General features: G+C 35.8%; 1 protein-coding gene across 4 annotated transcripts in view; it reads right to left on the bottom strand.

Annotated features, from left to right (window-relative positions):
* Positions 1–5,171: 5,171 nt before the first annotated feature.
* LOC126889912 (protein yellow) overlaps positions 5,172–27,697 on the bottom strand; it is a 138,803-nt gene continuing 116,277 nt past the window's right edge. For all 4 annotated transcript variants that reach the window (XM_050658634.1, XM_050658635.1, XM_050658636.1 and 1 more), the window contains exons 2-3: positions 22,220–22,454; positions 5,172–6,288 (exon numbers count right to left, since the gene is read on the bottom strand). In XM_050658634.1, the coding sequence (XP_050514591.1) occupies positions 5,213–6,288; positions 22,220–22,448 (1,305 nt within the window). In that variant the 5' untranslated portion in view covers positions 22,449–22,454 and the 3' untranslated portion in view covers positions 5,172–5,212. The remainder of the gene's footprint in view (positions 6,289–22,219; positions 22,455–27,697) is intronic.

Here is a 27,697-nt window from a genome sequence, read left to right as displayed (position 1 = left end):
GCAAAATAGCGCAAAAGATGGAAAACATACTAAATTGTGAGATAAAAAGAAATGAAGCTAGTCGAGCTGGGATACTTAGCGATATTAACCTATACATTTACATTATATTGATTGTTTCCCACCTTTACACGTATCAGAGGAGTATGTCAACTAAAACTGTCACTGTGACAGTGGCATTTCTCAAACTAGTCCGATACATCTAAAGGTGGGAAACAATCAATATAATGTCAATCTATAAGTTACTATCGCTAAATTAACCATCTCCATTAGGTTCGTCTCTTTTTATCTCACAACTTAATATGTTTTCCATCTTTTGCGCTATTTTGCCGGTTATTAGTACGCTCATCACTGTATACCTAATACATTATAAATACAAAAATACCCGTCACAATTCGGACGAGAATTTTAGTTATTAATAAATAAGCGTCAAAAATGGCTTTTTTTTCGTTTAAATCGCTACAGTTAAAAATAGGGTACTTAAATATCTTATTTAGAACATTCACCTTTTAGTAGATGAGCAAATGTCACCTTTTAGTAGATGAGCAAATGTTCAAAATGGCAGTTTTTGAATTTTGGTCCGATCATTTTTTGCTTCGGAAATTGCAAAATAAAACTAAAATTTCGAAAATAAAAAAATTGTTATAACTTTTGCGAAAATGAACTTAAGACTTTGATATTGCATGAACAGTTTAGACAACCAGTACATATCATGCACAAAAAATTTCAAGACACAAAAGATTTTTTTTTGCAATATTATTGTTCAGAAAATAATAACGACACAGCAATTCTGTGAAAACCACATGAAAGAAGAACACTTATATTTTCAAAGCATTTTAAAAAATCTGTAATAAGTAATTTTTATCATTCCGAAAACATTTTACCAAAGTGGAGTTATTTTTGGCTTAAAACAATTTGAATTGCTTTGTTATTATTGACTGTAGAGTAAATCGACTTTGGGATTTCAAAAGCTGCTATTTTTACACGAATTTTCAAAAAAAAACTTTTTGCCTAGGTTAATTGCTGTCAGAAATGCGTTTAACTGTGCAAACTGGGGTTATATTATACAAAAAATGGAAGCCGCCAATATCTCAGAATACCTAAAAAACATTGTTAAAAGCTACCTCACAGATAGGTATGTAACTGTGGAGAAAAATATAGATATAAAGCTAACAGCCGGGGTACCTCAAGGCTCGGTGCTCGGCCCAACTTTATGGAATATTCTATACAATGGAGTGCTAGAGATTCCATATGGCAGAGATAGTGTAGCCGTGGCCTACGCCGATGACTTGGCCATTCTCACGACTAGTGACATGTATCGGGTGTTAGTTGAGACCGTAGAAGATTGCTACAAGAAAGTGAATGATTGGATGATTGACAATGACCTTGAACTTGCAGATGTCAAAACAGAGGTCACCATCCTAAAAGCCCCGAAAAATGGGCCAGACTTGTTGTTCCGCTTAGGAAATAACAACGTCCAGGCGACGCGCTGCGCTAAATATCTGGGTATAGACCTCGACAAAGGACTTAGATTCACTAAACACCTGGAAAGAGTGGTGAAGAAGGCGGAAGTGCAGACGACGGCCCTCCAAAAAATTACACCTAATATTGGAGGTCCGAGCAGTTCCAGGAGAAGGCTATACCTACATATCGTTCAGTCTACCCTTCTGTACGGAATCCCAGTCTGGTTCGGGGTACTAAGATACCAAAAGTACAGGGATATGATAACAAGAGCGCAGCGTAAACCTCTGTTGAAAGTCACCAGTGCATATAAAACTACTTCTACCAAGGCCTTGCAGGTGATAGCGGGCGAGCCCCCCATTCACCTATTAGCCAAGGAACGCCAATTATTATACGAAAACGGCAATGGTCACGTACCGGAAGTAAGGTCAATCGCACGCGTGCGGATCATAGAAGACTGGCAAAGGGAATGGGAGGCAGAGCACACGAAAGCCCAGTGGACTAAGAGGCTGATCCCAGATGTTGGGACGTGGTACGACTGCAAGTTTAGGCGTGTCAATTATTATTTTACCCAATTTCTAACAGGACATGGATCCTTCAGAGCATTCACTTTCGCAATCGGGAAATCAAACGATGACACGTGTCAAACCTGCCACGTGAGGGAGGATGCGGAACATTGTATTTTTAGATGCAATGTTTTCGCCCGTGAGCAGGGCACCCTGCGAAATAGGCTAGGCGACTTTGGACCTGATAATTTTCTGCGAATAGCGACTAGCAGTAAGAGCAACTTTGAAACCATTATTGATATTGTAACAAAAATAATGAAGCGTAAGTCCCTAATGGAAAGGTTGGAGCAAAATGGCTGAGGTGGGTCACTCCAGGCCATTACAAAACGTAAAAAAATGCAAAAAAAATAAAAAAAATATATGTATATGTGTACGTATGTGTGTATGTGTATGTATATATGCGTGTATGAAATATATGTATATAAAAAATATATATATATGTATATATTTAAAAAAATTATTATGGTGGTCCAATACAAATTTTCAACACCTTAATTCTCTTTACTAAAGACAATTTTCTCTTCCTCTTGAGAGGAATCCTTGATCCAGGACCATAGATACTATAATGCCTCTAGCTAAGTTTCTCCGCTGCTCTGGTGAAACTTTTTGAGCCAGGACCTAGTCCACAAGCGTTTGCCGCTTTTAGGCAGGTGCTAGGCAAGCATAATAGGATTTTTTAACACGTAAGATATCTCCAGACATCCTTTTTAGACTGCGCGGAATATCCCCATGTTTCGTTCATCCACTGAACACGTTCAGGGATATTCCGGGTCGGAAGAGGGGGTGGTTTTAGTTGGTAGGCGGCTGGTTATGGGGGGCACGCGGGACACATGGGTCATACTCTGGTCTCTGTGCCTTGGCGTGTTCTCCTCTCCTGTCCGAGTCCAACAGTACTAGGGACATCTTCCCTAGTCAGCTAAGAGCGTTCCACCTCAGTCCAAAAAAAAAAAGGTTAATTGCTGGCAAAGGTAGCCACTTTTATTATTTAATTTACAGTTACTTCTGTATACATAAAATTCTCCTGCAACAGTGTTAGTTACCATACTCCTCCGAAATGGCTTGACCGATTTTTATGAAATTTTAGACGTATATCCTGTAGGACTGAGAACAGTTTCTAATTACCCATACATTATAAGGGGGTTGCACCCTTGACATTTTTTTTAAATTTTTTTTTGACAAATTTGTATACCTTAATTTTATATGCTGTAGAATTAAAAAACACATAACCCTTAATTTTCACTCTTCTATAAGCAACCGATTTTTATGAAATTATATATGTATATTCGGTAGGCCTTAGAATCGGTCGTAAGACATTTTTCATATCCCTGAGTGAGAGGGGGACTTCCCCCTAACATTTTGTAATGTTAGGTGGGAATATGTGTACATAATGTACTCTACAAGGCTACGAGTACATAAAAATAAAAAAAGTTATGATCAAAATCCATCAAGAAGCTCCGGAGATATTAATTGCAGCATGTGTTTGAAGAATCAATTTCATTTTTTGAGTGCACGGGTTTTAATATTTCCCCTCCACCCACCACGAATCGATTTCATTAGGACGCAATTTTTAAAGCTTTATTAACCACTTTTTTAAAGTTCAAAGTTTACTCAAACTTTTACACATGAACTATATACCTTGAACTTTAAAACGGCGCCAGTTAGCTTGCTTAATTGTTATAAAAAAAGTAGCTGTGAATTAAATAAAAAAGTGCTTAACTTTGACCGTGATTAACCTAGGCGAAAAGGCTTTTCGGAAAATTCGTGTAAAAATGCCAGTTTTTCAAATTACAAAGTAGTTTTATTCTAGAGTCAATATTAACAAAGTTATTCAAATTGTTTATAAGCCAAAAATAACCATACTTTAGAAAAATGTTTTTCCGAGTGATAAAAATGACGTTTTAATATATTTTTTTTAAATACTTTGAAAACATAAATATTCTTCTTTCACGTGGTTTCTACAGAATTGCTGTATTATTATTATTTTCTGAACAATAATATTATTGTTCAGAAGATAATAATGATTTGCTCTTTGGGATAAACAAATTGAATAATATTTAAACTAATTGAGGAATCGTCTTAAGGGGGGGGGGGTATAGTATTTTTGATTATTTTTCGATTTTTTTTATTGGCTTATTTGATTGTAAATATTTTCAAGAGTATACCATCAAAATTTCAAGTAAATCCGAGCAAAATTGACGGAGATATGGGTATATACAAAAATTTTCTTAGTATTATATTGACAAAACTACATTTTTTAAACGTGTTTTTTGAAAAACATGTTTTTTTGACGCGGTGTACATCATAACTCAAAAAGTAATGCATCGATCTCTCTGAAATTTTGCACAATTCTTTTTTAGATATTTTACTAGGTAGTGACGTCGAGTTTTTCCTAATTTAGTATTTTTTTGGTTTATATTACCATTTTTCTCTTTACCGAACACACTTTTTTTTTGTTTTTTTTTCGATTTTTTCACCGAAGATATGGTGTACACCGCAAATCTTCTGTTTTGGATCACCTACTTAAATATGACATCACTGCTTCATTTTTTAATGTTTTTCAATAAAAATATAACTGAATAATCTTCAAGTGTTGTTCTTTAAGATATCCTTTTACCCATTTAATTTAACCCTATCACTTTCAAGAGAAAACGTTTTAAAGTTATGCAAAAAACGTAGAATTAACTATACCCCCCTTAAATTTTTTTGTGCATTATATGTACTGTTTGACTCAACATTTCATGCAGTATGAAAGTCTTAAAACTAATTTTCGCAAAAGTAATAGCAATTTTTTTATTTTCGAAATTTTAGTTTTATTTTGAAATCTCCGAAGCAACAAATGATCGGCCTAAAATTCAAAAACTGCCATTTTAAACCTTTGCTCATCTACTGAAAGAAGGATACTATAAATAAGATATTTAATTACCCTATTTTTACCTGTGGCGATTTAAACGAAAAAACTGACATTTTTGATACTTATTTGTTTATAACTAAAATTCTCGTCCGAACTGTGACGGGCATTTTTGTATTTATAATGTATTAGATTAGGTATATGGTACCCAAAAAACCCATTTGCAACCTGGCTGCTCAAGTGTCCCGAACATGGTATATTTTTGCCTTATTTCTCTGGCGTAAAATAAAACAAGTTCATAACCATGAAAATAGACAATTTATTAAAGATCTTTAATACATTATACCAGGAAGTTGCCCCCATATATACTATAATACTTGTGGGATGGGAATTTTGAAAAATGTTGATTGTCATATCCAAAAATTCCATCATATTTTCTACTCTCACACACAGTGTTTTTGATTAATACGTCAATAGGTGCAAAATATACTCTAAAGTTTATGTCGTTGAAATCTAAAGAAGCTAATAGAAAATCAGACATTCTGTCAGATATCACCCATAAATTTCTGTTTCTGTCAACCTTAACATCAGACGGAAAAATTAAACCTTTATCATCTTTGTCGACGACTTCATGGTTTCTTGCTGTATAAGGAGTCTCAGAGTTCCAACATCCAACTGCATTTTGATCGATCAAATTGAAAAACTGAATGCCATTTTCATCCATAACTCTGGATGTTGTATGAGAGTCAGGACCTCTTTCATTTAAAGGATAAAACTCTTTCCAGCTATCTCCAACTTTAGAGCTGTTTTGCAAAGTTTTGGTCGAAACAACAAACTCTCTATGAGATGCAAGAGGACTGAAGTACAAAAGCCTGTAACCATCAGGTTGCACTGGTGTTAAACTTAATCCAAAGATACCTTCTTCACCCCATTGGAAGTTTAGGTTGTTTATGGTGAAGTCACCTCTTAAGGGATCAGGCAGGAAATAACTGTGGCTAAATCTCCAAGACTGGTTTTCTTTAAAAGAATAAACAATGAGGCCATAACCGAGTTCATCACTGAAGTAAGCATGGGCATCATCACATGTAGCACCTAATTCTACCGCTATATTAGCAATAAAGGTATCACTATTAGTATCTTCTGGACGGAACTCATATCTTCTGATTCTTCTATTTGTCTTTAAATCGAAAATATTTAATGCATATGGACATGGATTCTGAGTGGTGTTTTCGATGCCAAAGGTACCAGTGTCAAGGACCCATAAGCGCTCACACTCATCAGCTTTCATCCTGTATACGGTGTTCAAACCATTTTCACAATTACCCAGTTCATTGGAGGGAAAATCTGGGTATGGAATTAATCGGGGATTTTTGACTGGACTGTTCAATGGAACGTAGTTCAGAGTTGCTGGAATGCCTGAAATTGAAAAAGGTTTAGTATTTTTTATTCAAAAGTAAATTATTAAAGATTATTAAAACTTCAAATCTTTAAAATTATTTAAGTTAAAACAATCGGATCCATCTTCAACAATGAGCATCAATATCTGGCCTTCGCTGATGATTTTACTGTTCTAATGGAAACAAGAAAAGAAGTAAGAAATGTTATGGAAAGATTAGAAAAGAACGCAAAATATTTTGACCTACAACAAAAAAGAAAAATTAAAGTACATGATACTCGGAAATAGTGAGCAAATATAAGAGTGACATATGTAATGAAGCAAGGGAATATAATTTCGAGAGATTGGTCCATTTTACGTATCTGGGGGTTATTATAGACGACAAAGGTTAGGAAGAATGGGAACTGAATGCCAGATCAGCAAAGGGAAATAAATGATGAAGCCTAAGAACACTGATGCTGATGAAACCGAAATATGTATCGAGAGAAACAAAGCTGAGAATATATAAAACGGTAATAAGACCCATATTGACGTATGGTAGCGAAGTATGGGCAATAAAATAAGCAGATACGGAGAAATTGGAAAGATGGGAAAAGAAAATGCTCAGAGAAGTATTCTTCTTCTTCTTCCTCTTTATAAGCAATTCTGCTTTTTCATTGGCGGATTGATACCTCTATGGAAGGTTGTCACTCCGTCTTTTGCGCGGTCGGCCGATACTTCTTCTACCGCTTGGTGATTTATCTCTTGCTATTTTGACCACACGTGTCTCCCCCATCCTCCACATGGTTATGTGGTTGTTCCATTCTCTTTTTCTATTTAGTGTCCATTCGTTTATACTCTGTACGTTACATTGTCTTCTGATATCTTCACTCCTCTTTCGATCTCTCAGTGTATTTCCTGTAATTTTTCTCAGTACTCTCATCTCTGCCGTTTACAGTAGTCTTTGTGTTGTGGCTGTATCGGGTCTTGTTTCTGATGCATATGTCATTATTGGTCTTACAGTGGCTTTAAAAATTCTAGACTTCATCTCAGTGTTAATATGCCAGTTTCGCCATATTAGTGTTATTAAGGCATCCTGCCAGTCTATTTGCTCTTTGTACTTGATTTCTCACCTTTTTGTGCAGGTCTCCGTAACTTGACAATGTAATTCCAAGGTATTTTATTTCCATTACTTGTTATTTCTATTTTACATCTGATTGGTTCTTTACTCATTACTATTGTTTTGGTTATCTGAGATAAAATTGTCATATTGAATTTTGCTCTTATGTTAAATCTGTGGACTAATCTTTGCAGACTATCTTCATCTTGAGCTATCAATATTGCGTCATCTGCATAGCAGAGTATTTTTACTTCTTTGTTTCCCATTCTATATCCTCGTCCTTTGTTGACGTTTTTGATGATTTCATCCACGATTAAATTGAAGAGCATAGGACTCAATGAGTCTCCCTGTCTTATTCCGCTGCCTATATCTGTAGGTTCTGTAAGTTGTCCATCTGTTGACTTCCATTTTGTTGTTTTGGTCGATGTTTCCAATAGTTTTTATGATATCTAGAGGGAAGATGGATTACATCTTTGAGTCTTACTCTGTCAAATGCTTTCTTCAAGTCAATCAGACATACAATTGCTGGTCGATTATACTCTTGTGATTTCTCAGTAATTTGCTTTATGACGAATATCTGTACACGATCTTCCAGTACGAATACCCTGCTGTTCATCTGCTAAACTTATCCTCTGATTCATTACGTCTTGTAAGATTTTAGTTGTAACTTTAGGGTAGTATTTAACAAGTTAATACCTCTGTAGTTTTCTGGCTGCTTTTTATCTCGTTTTTTGAATAGTACAGTTAGTTCGCTCGTCCTCCATTCTTCTGGTATTTTACTGTGTTTTATGATTTTGTTAATTATTATTGTTAATTATTGTTCTGTCATTGCTGCTCCACAATATTTCAGTAATTCGTTTGGTATTCCATCCTTACCTGCAGCTTTTCTGTTCTTCAGATTTTCGAGTGTTTTTCGTACTTCCTGCGTACTTATATTAACATCTTCATTTGTGGTAATTCTTGTACAATCCATGTATTCTTTTCTATGTGTTTTGGTTCTATTAGTTCCTTTACCTCCGTTCTGTGACCTCTTATAGAGCGCCATATTTCCTTTTGGAGACAATAAAAATCATGTTCCATTTCCAAAAAGATGATTTAAGAATATTACATATTTTTCTCAACTCAGCCAACAGTGCTGTTTAGTAGACCGAGTCACTTAAGAGTACTGTTGCCGGTCCCAAGCCCGGATAAAAGATGAGGGAGCCTCAATGAGGTTAGTACCCAACTGATGGACTTTAAATACATTGCTCATAGAGAATGACATGCCTATAAGAATAGGACCTATGAACAATGACAACCAGTGCGAGAAAACTGAAAACGCAAAATATTCTTCGAATCGGTGTAAAGTAAAATCACTAACCATAAGAGAACCAGAAATAACCAAAGAACTTAAAAAGAAGAATATCTATACTCTTCAAGAGGCAAACAAAAAAAGGAAAGGCCTACAGTGGTAGTGAGAAAGAAAAGGTGGCCAAAGAAGTATTAGTACTATTAGTACACCAGAAGCTTACAAAATAAATAGAAGACTGTAAATATGTTTCAGAGAGAATAGCTTGCATAAAGCTTAAACTCGATAAAACCCGATAAAACAAAAAGAAATGAAGGAAAAATACACAGAAAAAAATAAAGAAGTTAAAAAACAAGCCAGAACAGATAAAAGGCTGTATATGGAACAAATGGCAGAAAAAGCAGAGAAAGCAGCGATAATGCATGACACAAGGACACTTTACGCAATAACCAAAGAAATTAAAGGGGGCAAGAGCCAGCAAAGAACGAAACTAATGGGGAAAGAAGAAGAAACACTCACAAGTCAAAAATAAATTGCCCAAAGATGGACACAATTCTTCGCAGAACTCTATGAAGAAGGAATTGAATCACAAATAGAGAGGGAAGAAACTGAGAGAAACGAAACATTAATCATAAGAAACGACGAATTTACGAAGGACGAAATAAGGTAAGGTATGACGAAATAAGGTACGTAAACCTTTCAAAAAACGACAAAGCGGCTGGTGTTGATGGAATTCCCGCAGAACTGATAAAATCACACTTAAACTTCTCAGTGGATATGTACTACTTACTATTTAAAAAAATTTGGATCGAGGAAAAGATACCAAAATATTGGGGTGAAGGAGTTATAATAAAGCTACCAAAGAAAGGAAATCTCACACTATGCGAAAACTGGAGACCAATCACTCTTCTCATTGTAGCTACCAAAATAATGGCCAGAATAATATTGGAGAGAATTAAAGATCCCATAAATGAAAAATTAAGAATTAACCAAATAGGATTCAGACCGAACAGTTCCTGTATTGACCATATAAATACCCTAAGAATCATCCTGGAACAATCAGCAGAAATGAATCAGGAAGTTTATATCAACTTTGTAGACTTCGAAAAATCGTTTGATTCAATAAATCGTAATATGATGTGGAGGATATTAAAACACTATGGAATACCAGACAAATATATAAGAGTAATAAGGCTTTTCTACGACGAATGTTTTGCCAGAGTTGAACATGAAGGGGAACTATCCCAACAAATAAGCATCAAAAAAGGAGTAAGACAGGGCTGTGTCTTGTCACCGACATTGTTTATAATAGTCATAGATTGGATAATGAACCAAACTGAAGATAAAAAAACAGGTATACAATGGTCACCATTTACAAAACTAGAGGATCTAGAGTTCGCTGACGACATATGTCTCATAACATCAAACAGACAACACATGCAAAACAAAATCACCAGATTGAACAACATAGCAAAAACAACCGGCTTAAAAATAAATCCGAAAAAAAAACGAAAATACTATCAAATGGGGAAACGAACGGAAACAATATATATTTGGAAGGGAAACAAATAGAAGAAGTAAAAGATTTCTGTTATTTGGGCAGTCTGCTAAACACAACAGGAGGCACAGAAAAGGACATAGCACAAAGAATAAGCTTCGCACAAAACGCTTTCAACTCTTTGAGCAAGATATGGGCCTCGACAAACATCAGCAGAAGAACAAAGTTACGATTATTTGAAACTAATGTAAAGTCTGTCCTGTTATATGGAGCAGAAACATGGAAACACCATAAAAAATTCTTTCAGAAAATACAATCCTTCATTAACAGGTGCTTACGTATTATACTGAGAATATTTTGGCCAAACAAAATTACTAATGACAAATTGTGGAGAATAACAAATGAAGAAAGGATAGAACATACAATAAAAAACGGAAATCGAAGTGGATAGGACACACCTTACGAAAACCAGCAACAAATATTGCTAGACAAGCTCTACATTACAATGCTCAAGGCAAAAGAAGAATGGGTAGACCATCTTATACGTGGAAAAGAACAATAGAGAAAGAACTCAAAGAAAATAATTTAACATGGAACGATGCAAAAAAGATAGCAGAAAACAGAAGAGAATGGAGAAAACTAGTAAACAAAATTGGACGGAACTCAACAGATGATGCGTGGGACTAGCAACCTCACCATCATTCCTCATGCTACATTTGAAACACCGCAAGGTGTCCTTTGCTCCACTTGGAGATGTATGATATATGATGATGATGAAAGCTTAAAGTAGATGTGAAGGCTTTCAATGTAATAGAAATTTGTACACCTGAGAACAACACAGATGTAAATATAAGAGAAAGCTTCTACGATCACCTCCTCTCTCTCTCTTGTTGTTTCCCCATTACTGAGGATCGTGATTTCCTCCAACATTCCTAACAATGTTTCTCCATTGGTCTCTATCTTCAGCTGCTCTAAGAGCTTCGCAGGATGAGTTTCCAGCTGAATGCTTTATTTGGTCAGACCATCTAGTTGTTGATCGTCCTCTTGATCTTCTCCCCGGAACGTTTCCAGAAGCAGTTAATCTCTCTAAACTGTCGTCACCACTGCGAACCACGTCACCAAAGAATTGCAGAATTCGTTGCAGACATATTGTGGACAGCCTATTTTAATATTGCGTTGGTTTAGAATGGGAACGTTTGTCCTATGAGCTATCCAAGGTATGCGTAGCATTCTTTTCCAGCACCACATTTCAAAGGCATCAATTTTTTGGCGCTCGCATGCGCGAAGATTCCAAATCTCTGCTCCGTATAGAAATATTGAGAATACAAGGGCATTCACCAGTCTCATCTTGATATTTTCAGAGATAGATCTGTCTTTCCAAACTTTAGTTAGGCGACTCATCGTATTTTTTGCCATACCAATACGTCTCCGAACTTCTGCTTCACAGTTACCATCGTTAGTTATACTAGATCCGAGATAGACAAAGGTGTTTACTATCTGGTATTCCTGTCACATGTTAGTCAGTTGAATAGTGTCGAATCTGTCGACCACCATTATTTTTTAATAACTTTATTGCTTTTGTACTCAACTCTTCGCAGAATATCAACCATTTCTTGCTCATTTGCTGCTGTAAGTGTAGTGTCATCAGCAAATCTTAAATTGGAGATTTTCCTACCAGCTTCTGTTACTCCACCGGCCCATCTTTCTAAAACCATCCTCATTACATGTTCATCATAAATGTTAAATAAATCAGGTGACAACACGCATCCTTGTCTAACACTTCTCTCGGTCTTGAATTGGTTTGAGGACTTTTGATCTAGTCGTACTGTCGCTATATTAGACTGGTACAGATTTTTAATAAGTGTCACCAGGTGGATTGGTGCGCCCATTTCTATTAAAATTGACCACAGATTTATCCAGCTTACACAATCAAATACTTTTTGTTAGTCAACGAAGCATATAATCATAGGTACTTGAAATTCTCTACTTTTCAATGAGTTGTCTCAGGTTCAGTATTTGTTCCCTTGTTCCTTTACCCTTTACAAACCCCGCTTGTTCCTGAGGTATTTGGTAATGTAGATAGGTTTTCAATCTGTTTTCGACGTATGCAACAAGATTTTACTAGCATGTGTTATTAGTGAGAGTGTGCGGTAGTTTTTACATCTGGTAGTAGTTCCTTTCTTGTGTAGTGGGATGTAAATTGAGGCACACCAATCAGATGGCCATTTTCCTACCAAACAGCGACACAGATAGGATGGATGGTATGTAATCCTTTGTCATCTAGAAACTGTAGTATTCCACTTGGTATTGAATCAATCCCTGGGGATTTATTTCTCTTTAGTGATTTAATTGCATCTTTGACTTCAGCGAGTAAGACAGTAGGTTATCTAGGGTAGTCAGAAGGCCACTGATTTTCTGCTGATACCTCGTTATTTTTATACAGCTCGCCACAGTAGTTTCGCCATGTTTCCAATATTTCATTAGTATCGGTCTTTAAATTACCTTCCTTATCTATTACAGACCACGTTTGAGGTTTAAATTCTCTGGTAAGGATTTTGGTATTCTGAAATAAGTCCCTCGGTTTATTTCGACAGCCATGTTCCTCTATATCTCTGCATATTTGAGAGATGTAATCAGCTTTATCTTAGCGGCACTGTTTTTGGATTTCTCTCGATAACGCTCTGTATTCATCGTTTGTTCCGTATCTAGTTTTATGTTTTTTTCTGCGCTGAATCACAGTCCACGTATTATCTGGATATCCATGGCTTACGGCCAGTGGATACCGCTGCCTCAGAGTCTTTGCAGCCTCGATTACCTTATCTTTGAGAGAGATTTAAGTGCTCTCAGGGTCACTATCTACTTGTAGTCCAGGGTAATAAGGATTTTCTCGGGACACTCAAAGATTCAGGTAGCTGATTACTTTTTTAGTTATTGTATACCTATAGGAAGAAAACCTACCTGTTTCCTGCCTAGAGTTCGCGTTCGTTTTTTAGTTATTAACAATTTACTGCAAAAATCGCGATTTTTTCGATTTTTTGCACTCCATTCAAAAACTAAATAGTTGACATATAATGACAAAATTCAGTTTTTTAGGACATTGAAAAACCTTCAAAATGCCGATTTTTGAAAGTTAAAAAGATAATGTGTTGCTACGCAAACTGCAGAATAAGTGAAAACCGTTATTTGTTAATAACTTTAACTAAAACAACCTTAGAACTTTAGTGTTTCACCCAAAGTTGGATATTGGGTACTTAACAAACCCTCAAAATTTGAGACCGATCCATTAATTAGTTTAAGAGTTATTCTATTTGTTTATTCCAGAGACCTTTATTTTGCAATAAGATAAGATATAAAATAATGAACATAGTACAATTCTGAGTATGTCAAATGAAAGTAGAAGAGTGATAGTATCAAAATGTATTAAAAAAAGATAAAAACATAATTAACATAGTCAAAAATCCTAATGCTAAATTTTTAAAATTTTGTAGTTTATAAACATTTAGAATAACTTTAAAAATGTTGTCCATAGAAACAATCTTTTTATATATTCGAAAATATAGTATTTTAACACGAATTTTCAAATAAAAAAAATTTAGCCTGGGCTCAATTGGGACAAAGTTATCCATATGTTTTTTTAATTCACAGCTAATTTGTTTATAATAATTAAGCAATCTCATTAACGCCATTTTAAAGAATGGGATTTGTATTTTTTCTTAAAAAATTTGCACAAACATTATACCTTCACAGCACCCTCTACGATTTTTCAAATATGTAGTGCAAACGATCACTAGGAGGAATCTACAAATCCAGTCAGTTAAAATACCGAAAAAGCAATTTCAAACGAATATAATTTGCTGTATCTCCGGATCAATGGATTTTGATCTTTATTTTTTAATTGGTATATAATTTTTACGTACATTACAAATATGCAAGTTGTTTATAAATTTTGTAATTAATAAACAGGCTAATTTGTTTAAACCATTCTTGAAAAAATATTTTTTTTACAAAAATCTATTTTTTTAATCATAGTATCATCAATGATCACAGAAAAAGTTATTAAAGTACACTTTAATAAATAAATGATTTTTATTAGATAATTATTTATTGAAGATAATTTATTTATTAAAGTATGCCTTAACTTTTTCTATGATTAATAGGGATAGTATGATTAAAATCATGGATTTTTGGGAAAAAATTATTTTTTCAAAAATTGTTTAAACAAATTAGACTGTTTATTAATTAATAAATGTCTAGACAAATTGAATATTTGTAATGTACAGAAAAATTACATACAAATTAAAAAAGAACGACCCAAATATATTCAGTAGATCCCGAGATATAGAAAATGATAGTAGTTTTAAGTTGCATTTTATAGTTTTTGAACTCGTGCATTTGTCGGTTCCCAGCTCCCCCTTCACTTACCACGACTAGTCACCAATTAAACTACATTTTTAAAAATTCGTGTAAAATACTAGTTTTTCTAATATGTAAAATGATTTTTTCTACAGACAATATTTTTAAAGTTATTCTAAATGTTTTTAAACTACAAAATTTCACAAATTTGGCATTAGGATTTTTGACTATATTAGATAATCTTTTAATCGTTTTTTAGTACATTTTGATAGTAGAGAGATTTTGCACCTCTTAAAATAACCGCTGATTTTGGTTCCGCTATGGTTAACTTTATTAAGCATAACGATTACGGCAACGTTAAAAAGTAGAGTTTTTGCAGCCTGTCAAGTAGGTTTTTCGTGTCATCGTTATCGTTATTTAAACATAACCTTACTTCACAACGTTATTGTAATTTTAAGCATATACTTGAACAGTTTTTGATATTTTAATTTATAGGTAATCAAAATTAGAATCTATGTAAATGTCATTTTACTGATTTTTTTACATTATGGCAACAAAGCAATTTAACCATTACTATAACGATAACGATAAGCACTACTTTAAACCTCCGTAAATTACGGAATCCCTTATGTTTAATAACGATAACGGATCATATATTCGCTACTGCGCAGACGTAGTATAACGATAACCATAACGGAATTGCAAAATAAGAGGTGCAAAATCTCTCTAGTATCAGTTTTCTACTTTCATTTGGCATACTCAGAATTGCCCTATCTTCATTATTTTCTGTCTTATGTTATTGCAAAATAGATATATTTGTGAAGGTGAGTCGAAGATTCTCGAAGGATTGTGTCGTCAGGGGGTCAAAAGTCAAAGTGTCCTCAAGTGGCTACCTATCTAAGGTGAGTCGAAGATTCTCGAAGGATTGTGTCGTCAGGGGTCAAAAGTCAAGGTGTCCTCAAGGGCTAGAGCAATACATCTAGCGACTAGAAATTTTAAAAAAATTGTGCAACGCACTGGCTAGCTTACCTCAATAGGTAGTGTGGAAACGGCTAGATATATTTGTGAAGGTGAGTCGAAGATTCTCGAAGGATTGTGTCGTCAGGGGTCAAAAGTCAAAGTGTCCTCAAGTGGCTACCTCTCTACTACTGTGCTTGTTCCCGCTTGTGATAGTGACTGTGAAAAACGTGAAATGAGTGAAATGGGTTAGTCTTTTTCGTTCAGCTTTATGGGCCACGAATATTTAGAGCAATACATCTAGCGACTAGAAATTTTAAAAAAATTGTGCAACGCACTGGCTAGCTTACCTCAATAGGTAGTGTGGAAACGGCTAGATATATTTGTGAAGGTGAGTCGAAGATTCTCGAAGGATTGTGTCGTCAGGGGGTCAAAAGTCAAAGTGTCCTCAAGTGGCTACCTATCTAAGGTGAGTCGAAGATTCTCGAAGGATTGTGTCGTCAGGGGTCAAAAGTCAAAGTGTCCTCAAGTGGCTACCTATCTACTGATTTTAAGGGTTTGTTAAGTACCCCAATACCCAACTTTGGGTGAAACACTAAAGTTCTAAGGTAGTTTTTGTAAAAGTTATTAACAAATAACCATTTTCAGTTATTTTGCAGTTTGCGTAGCAACAAATTAACTTTTTAAATTTCAAAAATCGGCACTTTGAAGGTTTTTTAATGTTCTAAAAAATAAAATTTTGTAATTTTATGTCAACTATTTAGCTTTTGAATGGGGTGCAAAAAATCGAAAAAAATCGCGATTTTTGCACTAAATTGTTAATAATTAAAAAACGGACGAGAAATCTAGGCAGGAAACAGGTAGTTTTCATCCTATAGGTATACAATAACTAAAAAAGTAGTCAGCTATCAGGATCTTTGAGTGTCCCGAACATCTAGTCTATTTCGAGCTTATTACCGTGGTCTATTGGTCTAAAGAAAGAGCTTCTTCTAGGTTTTGTTGGAATTCATTGATTTTTGTTAGATTTAAAGACATGACTTTGCTCTGGAGTCTCCTTTTGGGGACTTTAAAACGAAGTCGAACGTTCAATACCAGGAGTTGATGATAGCTTTTACAGTCTGCGCCAGGATATGTTTTACAGTTGATGGACGACGTTCATCTTGATCTTATTAGGATGTAGTCTATTTGATTCCTTGTTCGTCCATCTGGGTTACGCCATGTGTATAATCTCCGTGGATGACGTTGATATAACGTGTTTGTAATTGTAAGATGTTGTTCTACACAGAACTCCACTAGACGGTCGTCATTCTCATTTCTCTGTCCCAGTCCATGTTTGCCCAGAACTCCTTCAATATTTTTATTAGATGACCGCACTTTGGCTTTAAAATATGCTAAAATTATGACGAGTCCACAATTCGTAATAGCTCGAACAGTTTCTTCTAGACGACCATAAATCCTGTTGATGTCTTCTTCTTGTGCAGCTGTTGTAGGAGCGTACACCTGGGCAAGGTGTAGGGTATTGGTGGATATTCTCATTTTAAGCAATATTATCCTGTCATCAATAGTATTATATCCAATTAAGCAGTCGTTAAGTTTAGAGGGTACAGTTATTGCGACTCCATTTTTACTTCTGTTATCTGGGCCTGAAAAATAAACGACGTTGCGAGCAATTGTTTTAAAATGTCTTTTTCCTCTCCAGTGAGTTTCTGAGAGTCCCAGTACCGAAAGATTGTGGTCTGCCATTTCTTTTTCAATTATGTGTAACTTTCCAGGGTTTTGAATCAGTCCCTGGACGTTCCATGTACCAATTCGCTGACATTTTCTTAAATTAAATGAAAATTGGGATTCAGTCGCACAATTTCTACCAGTTGCCTAGTCCCTCACACCCTGGCAGCCGGTAGCAAATTTCACACCATCCGACCCGGAAACGAGATGGCGCCGAGCGTGAGTCGGGTCGCTACACATTCCATCTTCACTTACTGAAATTGCCATCGTTATGGGAAGAAATTCTCTTGGGAAAATAGTGCAGTGGTTTCCCTTTGCCTTCTGTACCGCCATATATATGCCGTTTCTGTGGCTATCATTCTCGCCGCATGGTCAGTTTTGTAACAGCCAGCTGCCACTGTCCAACCTATCATTATGTCTGGCTACCCTCACTTAGTTTAGCCTGTAGACCAATGCAGTTGCCCGGAATGTGGCACGTGGAGCCATAAGTGAGGGTTGGGTGCCTTATGAGGACCAGTTATCAAAAAACTATCTCCCGTCGATGACGTTTGATGTGGTCGTTCCAATAAAAGGTGCTACCTCTATAACACACTCTTACACGATCACCTCCAGAGCACAGTAAACCAAAGTTCACAGAATGAATACATTATATCTATTATGGCTGAATTTAACTACTGGTTGATAACATAGTATAAAGGATAAAAGAAGGTATCTGCTAAGACAGTCTGGTTTTAAGTGTACCTTTAGACTTATATTAAATCTATAAGCCTAACAATACAAAATTATCTGTAATGTTATAAGAGCAGAGATTATGAGAGTTCGAGTTTGGCGGGCGAGGCGAGAGGTCGTGTGGCAGGTGTATTGGCGATAAGGTAATTTCGAATTCGAAACCTATCACAATAAAAACACCGGTTTTTTAAAAGACCTATCGTTATCGATAATCGTTAAACTTAAAAAGAGTTCTTGTGCGAAATAAAAATAAACTTCTAAGTGTATAATAATAATATTTATATTAGTGCTGAGGTTAACATTTAATTTAAAATGGCCAGTGGCGGAACAGGAACAATCCGAAAGGAAACCTATAGAAAGAATGAAGAACTATCTGATAGTGGCGACGAAGAATCTAAGAAGAAAAAATATAAAGAAGATAAATTATATTTTGAAAAGAGTAACCTGACGAGACGAACACCGAATAAAAGCAACGACACAAATGAAGAGATGATAAAAATGATGCGGGAAGTTATGTGGAAAAATGATGAAATGATGGCAGAAATAAGAACCATACGGAAAGACCAAAAAGAAACGATGGAATATATTAAGGAGCTGAAAGAAAAAAACGAAAAATTGGAAGAAGGTTTAAAAATGGCAAACAATAGAATAGAACAATTGGAAAAAGATAGACGGAGAAATAATATAGTATTAAAAGGCCTAACACTAGATGCTACCGACGGAAAGCCTGTAAAGGAGTCAGTAGAACACTTCATAGGAAGAAATCTGAAATTAGAGGTCAGACTGAGAGGAGCGGTGAAGATCGGCGACCAAATCTTTGTAGCAGAAATGGAAAACCTAACGGATAAGATGAGTGTACTAAAAAACAAAGGAAAACTGAAAAATCTACAGGGACAAAAGGTGTATATAGAATCAGATTTAACAAGAAAGGAAAGGGAAATACAAGCAAAAATTAGGAAAATGGCAAAAGAAGAAAAAGACAAAGGTAATACTACGAAGATAGGATATATGAAACTGGAGATTAATGGAAAGGAGTGGAAATGGGACCATAATAAAGAGAAACTTATACTAACTCACAGAAATATCGGGGAAGGGACTTCAAAAAACTAAAAGAAAATAATGAGACCGGACCCACAACAATGACAACCAAGGCAATGAATGGGAAAAGCGATAGGGAAAAAGATGATGCAAAGGTAAACAAGGATGAAAATAGGAAAAAGGGGAAAGCTAGATTGCAGAAAAAAGGAGAGATAAAAATGGGAACATGGAATGTGAGAAGCATCAATGGAAAAGAGGAAGAACTGGTAGAAGATATGATAAGACAAAAAATAGAAATACTAGGAATAACAGAAACGAAGATGAAAGGAAAAGGTCTTAAGAAAATACACAAAGGATATTGGTTACTTTGGGTAGGAGCGGATACAAAAGAGAGAGCAAAAGAAGGAGTCGGGATAATAATTGCACCGAATAGACTACAACACGTTATAGAAGAAACATATGTTAACCAGAGAATATTATCGGTGAAAATTAAACTGATGGACGAAGAAATATGGACAATAATAACAGCCTACGGAGTAAATGAAGATGCAAGAAAGGAAGAGAAAGATAAATTTTTCGAGGAGCTCCAAATGCAAATTGATAATGGGGAAGAAAACATAATTGTAATGGGAGATCTAAACGGTAGAGTCGGAAACAACAACAGCGGAATAGAGGAGTGCATGGGAAAAGAAGGAGAAGAAATGCTAAACAGAAATGGTGAAAGAATAATAGAAATATGTATGGAGAATAAACTAGTTATAACAAATACAAAATTTAAACATAAAGAAGTACACAAATACACGAGAATACAAGACAGCAGAAACGAAAAATCAATCATAGATTACTTTTTGGTAAGCAGCAACAAATGGAAAAGAGTACAGGATACGAAAGTGAAAAGAGGCTCGGAGATTGGCAGTGACCACCATCTAGTAATAATGAGAATGAGAACAACAGAGGAAAAAGAAGAAAAGAGAAGAAAGGTAGTAAATGAAAAAATAAAAAGTTACAAATTAAAAGAGGAAATATATAAGAAGAAATTCCAAGAAAAATTAGATAATACTTTGAAAGGTAGGGCAAAAAATACAAATATAGAAAAAAAATGGGAATATCTAAAAACCAGCATAATCAAAGCAGCTGAGGAAACTTGCGGGAAAGCAAAAATAGCAAACACTAACATGAGGAGAACAGAATGGTGGACGGAAGAAATACGAGAGAAAATAAAGAACAAAAAAGACAAATGGAAAAGATACCTAAGCACAAAACACCCGGAAGATTACGAAGCATATAAAGAAAAAAGGAAAGAGGTTAAAATAGCGGTGAAAGCAGGAAAGGAAAGGTCATGGGAGATATTTGGACAAAAAATGACAAAAAATTATAGGGAAAACCAAAAACTCTTCTACGGCGCATTAAAACAACTCAGACAAAAGAAAGAGCACACGATGCCGAATATAAAAGACAAGAATGGAAACGTACTAACAGAAGAAAAACAAATAATGGAAAGATGGAGAGAACATTTCAAAGAGCTAACTCATGTAGACAAGGACAACATAGGGGAGATACAAGAAAGGAATGAAGAACAACAAGTGGAATCCATAACAAGAGAGGAATTAGAGAAAGCAATAGAAAGAGTAAAACTGGGCAAAGCACCAGGCAAGGATCATATCACCCCGGGAATGATAAAATTCATGGGGACAGAGGGAATGGATAGCATGAAAGAACTAATGAATGATATCATAAATAGAGCAGAATTACCAAAGGACTGGAAGAAAGACATTATATTACCAATACACAAAAAGGGAGACAAGAGAAACTGTAATAATTACCGAGGTATCACCATATCAAGTATCCCTGGGAAGGTATTAGCAAGAATACTAGAGACAAGAATAAAAACACAAATAGAAACAACTATGGAAGACACACAGTGTGGATTCAGGAAGGACAGAAGCACGCAAGACCTAATATTCACATTAAGACAAGTAAGTGAGAAGGTAATCAAGAAAAATAGAGAGATACATATGTGCTTCATTGACCTGGAAAAGGCGTTTGACAGAATCCGAAGAAAGGACGTTTGGAAGACACTAACAGAAAGGGGAGTCGACAGACACATAATAGAAGTAATAAAGGATATGTACAAAAATAATACAAATACAATAAGAACCAATAACGAGGAATCCAGAGAATTTTCTACAAGTCAAGGCGTCAAACAGGGATGCGTGCTGAGTCCACTGCTATTCTCGGTGGTACTGGATGAAGCGATAAAGAAAGCCAAGAGAAGAATGAGAAAACTAACATTAGGATACTGGCAAATGAAACAGACTCAACTATCGGAGCTACTATTTGCAGACGACATGGTATTGATAGCAGAAAACAGAGAAGACTTACAGAACAATCTTGAAATCCTAAAAGAAGAACTATCAAACATAAATATGAAAATTAATACAGAGAAAACAAAAACAATGATAATTTCAAATACGAGGAAGACACACGCAATAGAATTAGACGGAAAACAACTAGAGCAAGTGGAATATTTTAAATACCTAGGAGTAATAATCGAATCAAATGGTAAACAAGACATGGAAATAAACGAGAGAATGGGACGAACAGGAAGCTTATTTAACACTATGAAAACAACATTTTTTGGGAAAAAAGGGATACCGGAAAAAGTAAAAACGGCAGTCGTTAAATCAGTAGTTAGACCAACAATCATGTACAGCAGCGAGACATGGACATTGACGGGGAGACAAAAATCCAGAGTCAATGCTATGGAAATGAGGTTCCTGAGGAAAATAGCAAACAGAAAAAGGACAGACAAAATACGAAACGAAACAATTAGACAAAACCTAAAACTAGAACCAATCAATGAAAAAATAGTAGAAGGACAACTTAGAGGGTTCGGGCACGTGTGTAGAATGTCGAACGAGAGGCTAACAAAACGAGTGTTCGAAACGAGAGTGCAGGGGAAAAACAAAAGAGGGAGACCAAGAGTTATGTGGGTAGATGAAATCAGGAAAGAAGTCGAGAAGAAGGGATTGACATTGGAAAGTGCAAGAAACTTAGCGCAAGATCGGAAAGCATGGAGACTACAATGCCAAACTCAACTCCACCAGCCTTACACCTAAAGGTAGAAAGGCTTAGGACTAAGTAAGTAAGTAAGTATAAGAGCAGAAAACCCGAGCAGTATACTCTCCCAAATACATTAACTTTTCCATACATTTTTTGATAAATTAGAGCTTAATAGAATTAAAAAAAAAGGTATGTCTTTACCTTCTTTCCATCTCGGCACTGAAATAAATAATTTGTCTTGCCATATTTCCATACCAACTGGCAAATTATTTTCTGGCTTAAATCTTCCTGTCAGTAAAGCATTCCTTCGAATAGCTTCTGTGGGAAACTCATAATCTAAAATGTTCCATTGAAAATGTTCTTGGAGTTTTTGAACACATACCGCCACTTCAACAAAAAGGAGGAGAGCAAGACAGATGTTCCTAAACATGGTTGCCTAAAAAAGACAGCAATTATTATTCTAATTTTAATAGAAATATTTTAATGTGGACTTTTTCGTACTTTTTTAATGACTTAAGCTGTACATGAATGTTAAAATTTGTAATTTTGTCTACAGTCTGCTAAAAAATTAAATTTGCATTAAAAGTTAAATAAAAGTACCTTTATACTTTATTTGGGTACCTATTTGTACCTTTGTTTATCTTACAGGGTTCTTATGTAGGTACAGTAAACTTTGTGATAATAGTTTAAAATGAAAGTTAAAAAAAAAGAGTAGGTATATGGAAAAGTCACACCCTAGCAGCAACATATCTCTAAAAGATGCTGAAATCGAGTATTTTGTAAATATCGTTGGGGGAGGGGAGAATATTGAGATATATTATGGGCTAATTAACTCATTTCTAAACGCTCCCAAAGTTTGAGACGAATGTTCCCTCCGATCCCTCATGTACCAACACTGATCAATTGGGGATGGAACATCATATTATGCGAAAAACTAGGTTTTCAAATGTTTTTAGAAGTTTTTACTAGATTTTTCCATCTTTTATCACCTGAAAACACTATTAAGGTATAGGGGCAAAATCTTGGCCCAATGCTCTTTAAATGCATTCATTTTTTTTCGAATCCTGAGAAAACTAATAAGTGTTTTTGAAAAATTTAAACTTAAAATGAAAGCTTACATTATTACCGAAGGCCGAAAGTCCCTGAAAACTTTTGTAATGTTTATTTTAATAAGCTACAGGGTTGAAAAAACGGGAAAATTTAGTGATTTTTAATTTTAAATCTGTAATGCAAAAGCTTTTTGTTTATTCTAAGGGACTTTCGGCCCTCAGTAACAATGTAATCTTTCATTCTGCGTTTAAATTTTTTTTAAATTGTTTATTTTTTTTTCAGGGTTAAAAAAAATGAATGCATTTAAATAGCATTGGACCAAGATTTTGCTCCTACCCCCTTAAACCTTAAACGCCCAACCTTTTCTAGGTTCCATGTACACCCAAGGGTGGGTAAAAAATGTCCACCTCGAATTAATTATATTAATGTTTATATTGTTGAATAGAGAATTACATACCCTTTCAAATGAGCTATTACATGACCCCAATTCTCATTTAAAAAAATTATCGATTACGTCATCACGCCCAGATGGATGACGTCACTAATATTATACGTATGCCAAAAAATCGTAATTTAAAAATAAAAATCGACCTGTTTCGGGATTTTTTCTTAAAGTCTTCGGTTTACGAAATAATGAATTTATGCGTTACTTTATGGACGCACTGTATAACATAACCTGTACAGAAACTTTGATATTTGATCTATTCTGATTTTTAGGTTATTATTTATGATTTTTAGTTTATGTGCATTCACTCTACGGGTCTATAAAAATTAATAAGTTTGGTAAAACCTCTACTATGTGTGTGAATTTATTGAAATTTTAAAATTGATTGAATTTGGAGACTAAAATTGTGCTGAGTCTTATTTATGAATCACATAGAACGTAAAAATGGAGAAAAAAATTTAATTCTGGAGTGAGGACATTTTACCTATCCTAACAGGGGGTTTATTTGTAACGGGTGTCCTTTATTGGTATCTTATAAAATCGAAGAATATTTCATAACTCAAAAACATAATTTTGTATAATAATTGTTAAACCGCTACCTGTTATTACAATCACCCGCGAAACATTCCGCCCCTAAAATGTTTGATTAAGTTTGACAATCTATAACTTTATTATTTTTGTCCTCCGATTTTTAAGATTCCTGCATAAATTTGGAGATACATGTATTGATATCGTTTGTTGTTATTCCAGTAACAAAAAAATTTACTTAGATGGTATTATACGGGGCTGATTGGAAGCGTTGTATTTTCTCCTAACTTTAAAAAATTCTGTGACTTAATTGAAGAGCTGATTTTATTTCATATTCCTTTCGTACCTATTATCCCGGAGGCATCACTAAAATTTTGTTTTTGGAATTAATTGAATATCTCTTTTCTTGTAATTTTTTGTAAATTGTAACGATATGATACCTCGGCAAGCGATGAGCTGCTATTACCAGAGACGACCGATGGAGTGTCCGTGTTTGCGCAATCCTTCTTCATAGCATCGCTGGGGGAAACCGAAGGAGAGGGCATCGAGAGCATATTTAAGCCGAGCTAGGAGAATAAGAAAATCTGTACAAAATTTGTACAAAATCCTAACAAGGCAAAAATATAAACCACATTCACATCTCATTGTTAACGACATCATACTAAATAATCCACAAGATAAGGCTGAGGCTTTTAAAAGCTCACTTCAGTCAGTCTTTATCACTCCCAACAACCCCAACTTCGACGAGCGACACAGACGTACTGTCGAACTGAGAGTGGAAGATATACTCGAAACCCCCATCCAGCACATGGCAGCTTACCCTCATCCGATGGTAGCTCCTGTGCAGGATGAAACCATCAGGCAGATGTGTAATTTTGGCAAAAACACATCTCCTGGCCCTGATGGTATCCACAGAAGATGCCTCAAAAAACTTCCTGAGAGTATTATCCCGCTGCTTACACAAACAATCAATGCCTGCCTCAAGCTGTGCTACTTTCCAGCCTCATGGAAGGTAGCCAGTACTGTTATAATTCCCAAGCCGGGAAAACCCCCCACCAGCACTGAATCCTATAGACCAATTTCTCTACTCAACACTCTAGGTAAAGTCTATGAGAGGATCCTTAAGGAGAGACTCGTAGAATTCCTAGATGCCAACCATCTTCTTCCCACTTTCCAATTTGGATTCAGAGCTGAACATTCCACGCGAAATGCATTGATTGAAGCAGCCACCTTCATCTCCCAAGCAATTAACGAGCGTCAAAGACACGCAATAGGCATATTCCTAGATGTTCAAAAGGCCTTCGATCAAGTCTGGCATGCCGGACTGATTGAAAAATTACGCCGTTTTGGACTGCCAATAACTTTTATCAAAATCATACACTCCTATCTCTCAGATCGAACAGTTCGCGTCAAAGTCGCAGAAGTATTATCCACCTCTTTCACTCCACAAGCGGGAGTGCCACAAGGCTCAGTACTAGCCCCAATATTATACACAGTCTACAATAGTGACGTTCCCAAACCAGCTAGACAATCCGAGTCAGTCCTACTATTTGCAGATGATACTGCCCTTCTCACCGCAGGCTCTTCAAGGGGCACCCGTGTAGAGCCCTCTGTATTCGAAAAAGCACAAACATTGCTGGACAAAATGGTCAGATGGTGTAACAGGTGGAGAGTAACGCTTAACGCCACGAAAACCCAGATGATCGCCTTCAGACATCCTAGTAGCCGATCCTCCTTCGAGGAGGCTAGGATCGTTCTCCAGGGAGAGAGACTCGAATATCGTCCTTCGGTGGTCTATTTGGGAGTTCACTTCGACTGGACTCTCAACTGGAACACTGACGTTACAAACACCTTAAACAAGGTAAGGAAGAGAGCTCGTCTCCTGGGAGCACTTTCTGGAAGGTTTGGAGGTACGTCCAGCAAAACACTTGTACACACGTACAAAACATTCATAAGACCGATAATCGATTACAGATCGTGCCTCTATACGCTGCTAAAACCACGAGCCAACAACAGAATAGCTGCCACAGAACGCAGGGTTCTGAGGAAGTGCCTGAGGAAGGGAAGGATGTATCCATCTGTACTAGTACATCCACTCGCTAAAGTCCCCAAAATTGTCGACAGAATCAGTTCTCTCGGCAGCAAGTATACAATGCGCGTCATCAACGGCTCTAACATTAGAGCCAAAAACATCCTAAAAACACCTTGCAATAGGCGCGGTTTTAGACTCACCGGGATTCCCAAAAATAAAGTTCCGTTCCCTCCGGCTAAACTTCTTCAATTAGCTAGAAACGAACTTCCCGATGAGTTCCACGAAATACTAGAAAATACTCCCCTACTATATCGCAGGTAACCAAACTGCATCCCAAACGCTGAATCCAAGAGCCGTTCCACTAGTGACAGCTACCTTCGCTGCTTGGCAGGTACCTAACGCAGAGATTAGCAATACATGGCATAGCATTACTACTTCTCCTCGCTCGCTCCAGCTAACCCAGCACTAGCAAAAACCACCGTCTAACCCCACACTTCTCTACAACACGTTACTCTTTTCGAAAACAACCATGTTCCACACACTCCCGCAAAAAAAAAGGGAGTTCCAGTACCCTGAAGAGGCTTAAGCCTAAACGGGGATATAAATAACATGTCTTGATTGAATAAGAAAATCAGTCATGGTTAGCGTATTGAACTAACTATGGCTCAACAGCTGATGCTCGCGTATTGAACGAGCTTTAGCTGGCTTGGCAAAGATGCACCGTTTGTGAGGTGGGACTATGCCTAGGTAGACGCCACCGTAGTAACGTGGAGTCTTGCCGCAATCGTTATCGCAGTAGGCGGTAGTAGCAAGGAGCGAGTGACTGCATTGTAGTGAAATGCGGTCTCCAGGCTATGTTGATTTAACGTAGCAATATTGTTATTGTATATATGGTTTATAGTATTATTTTAATGTTGCTGATATGATCGGTTCGCTGTAATAAAGTTTAATATTGTTTTTCCTTTGCAGAAGATGGAACTGTATTTTATTTTATTTGTTTTAAATTGTATATAATTATCTTTAATATATTTGATTTATTTTTAACTTGTGTTTTACTGAGTCTGTCATCCTTAAAAGAACTACCCGTTACAAAATAAAAACACTGATTGACTCATAAACAAAAATATCTTAAATAGAGGTTGAATTGATAAGATTAGAATGGCCAGCATGCAGCCCAGATCTCAATCCTATCGAGCATTTATTTGTTTTGTTGTTATTTTTGTTTTGTGTTGTTAATTTTAGTGCGTTTGATATTTTTAATTAAATAAAACTTGAAAGCAGTGTTTTTATTTACAGAATTTACAAGAAAAGAGATATTTGGATAATTCAAAAAACAAAATCTTAGGGATACCTCCGAGATAATACGAAAGGAGTATGAAACAAAATCAGCTCGTCAATTTTTTCACAGGATTTTTTAAAGCAAGGAGAAAATACAACGCTTCCATTTACCCCGTTAGACAAGGCGGAAACGGCGGGTTCGTTGGGAAAAATATTCCCATGAGATATTTTTGCATAATCACATTCGTGAGACATCCCAGAATAAGGTTCAAGAAGTCACCTACGAGAAAAGTGGGCCAATTTTTTTTAACAATTTTATTTTAATCAAATTGCAAAAATCAATATT

Source organism: Diabrotica virgifera, chromosome 8, assembly GCF_917563875.1.
Source record: "Diabrotica virgifera virgifera chromosome 8, PGI_DIABVI_V3a".
NCBI lineage: Eukaryota > Metazoa > Arthropoda > Insecta > Coleoptera > Chrysomelidae > Diabrotica > Diabrotica virgifera.
This window is presented reverse-complemented; position numbering and strand designations above follow the sequence as displayed.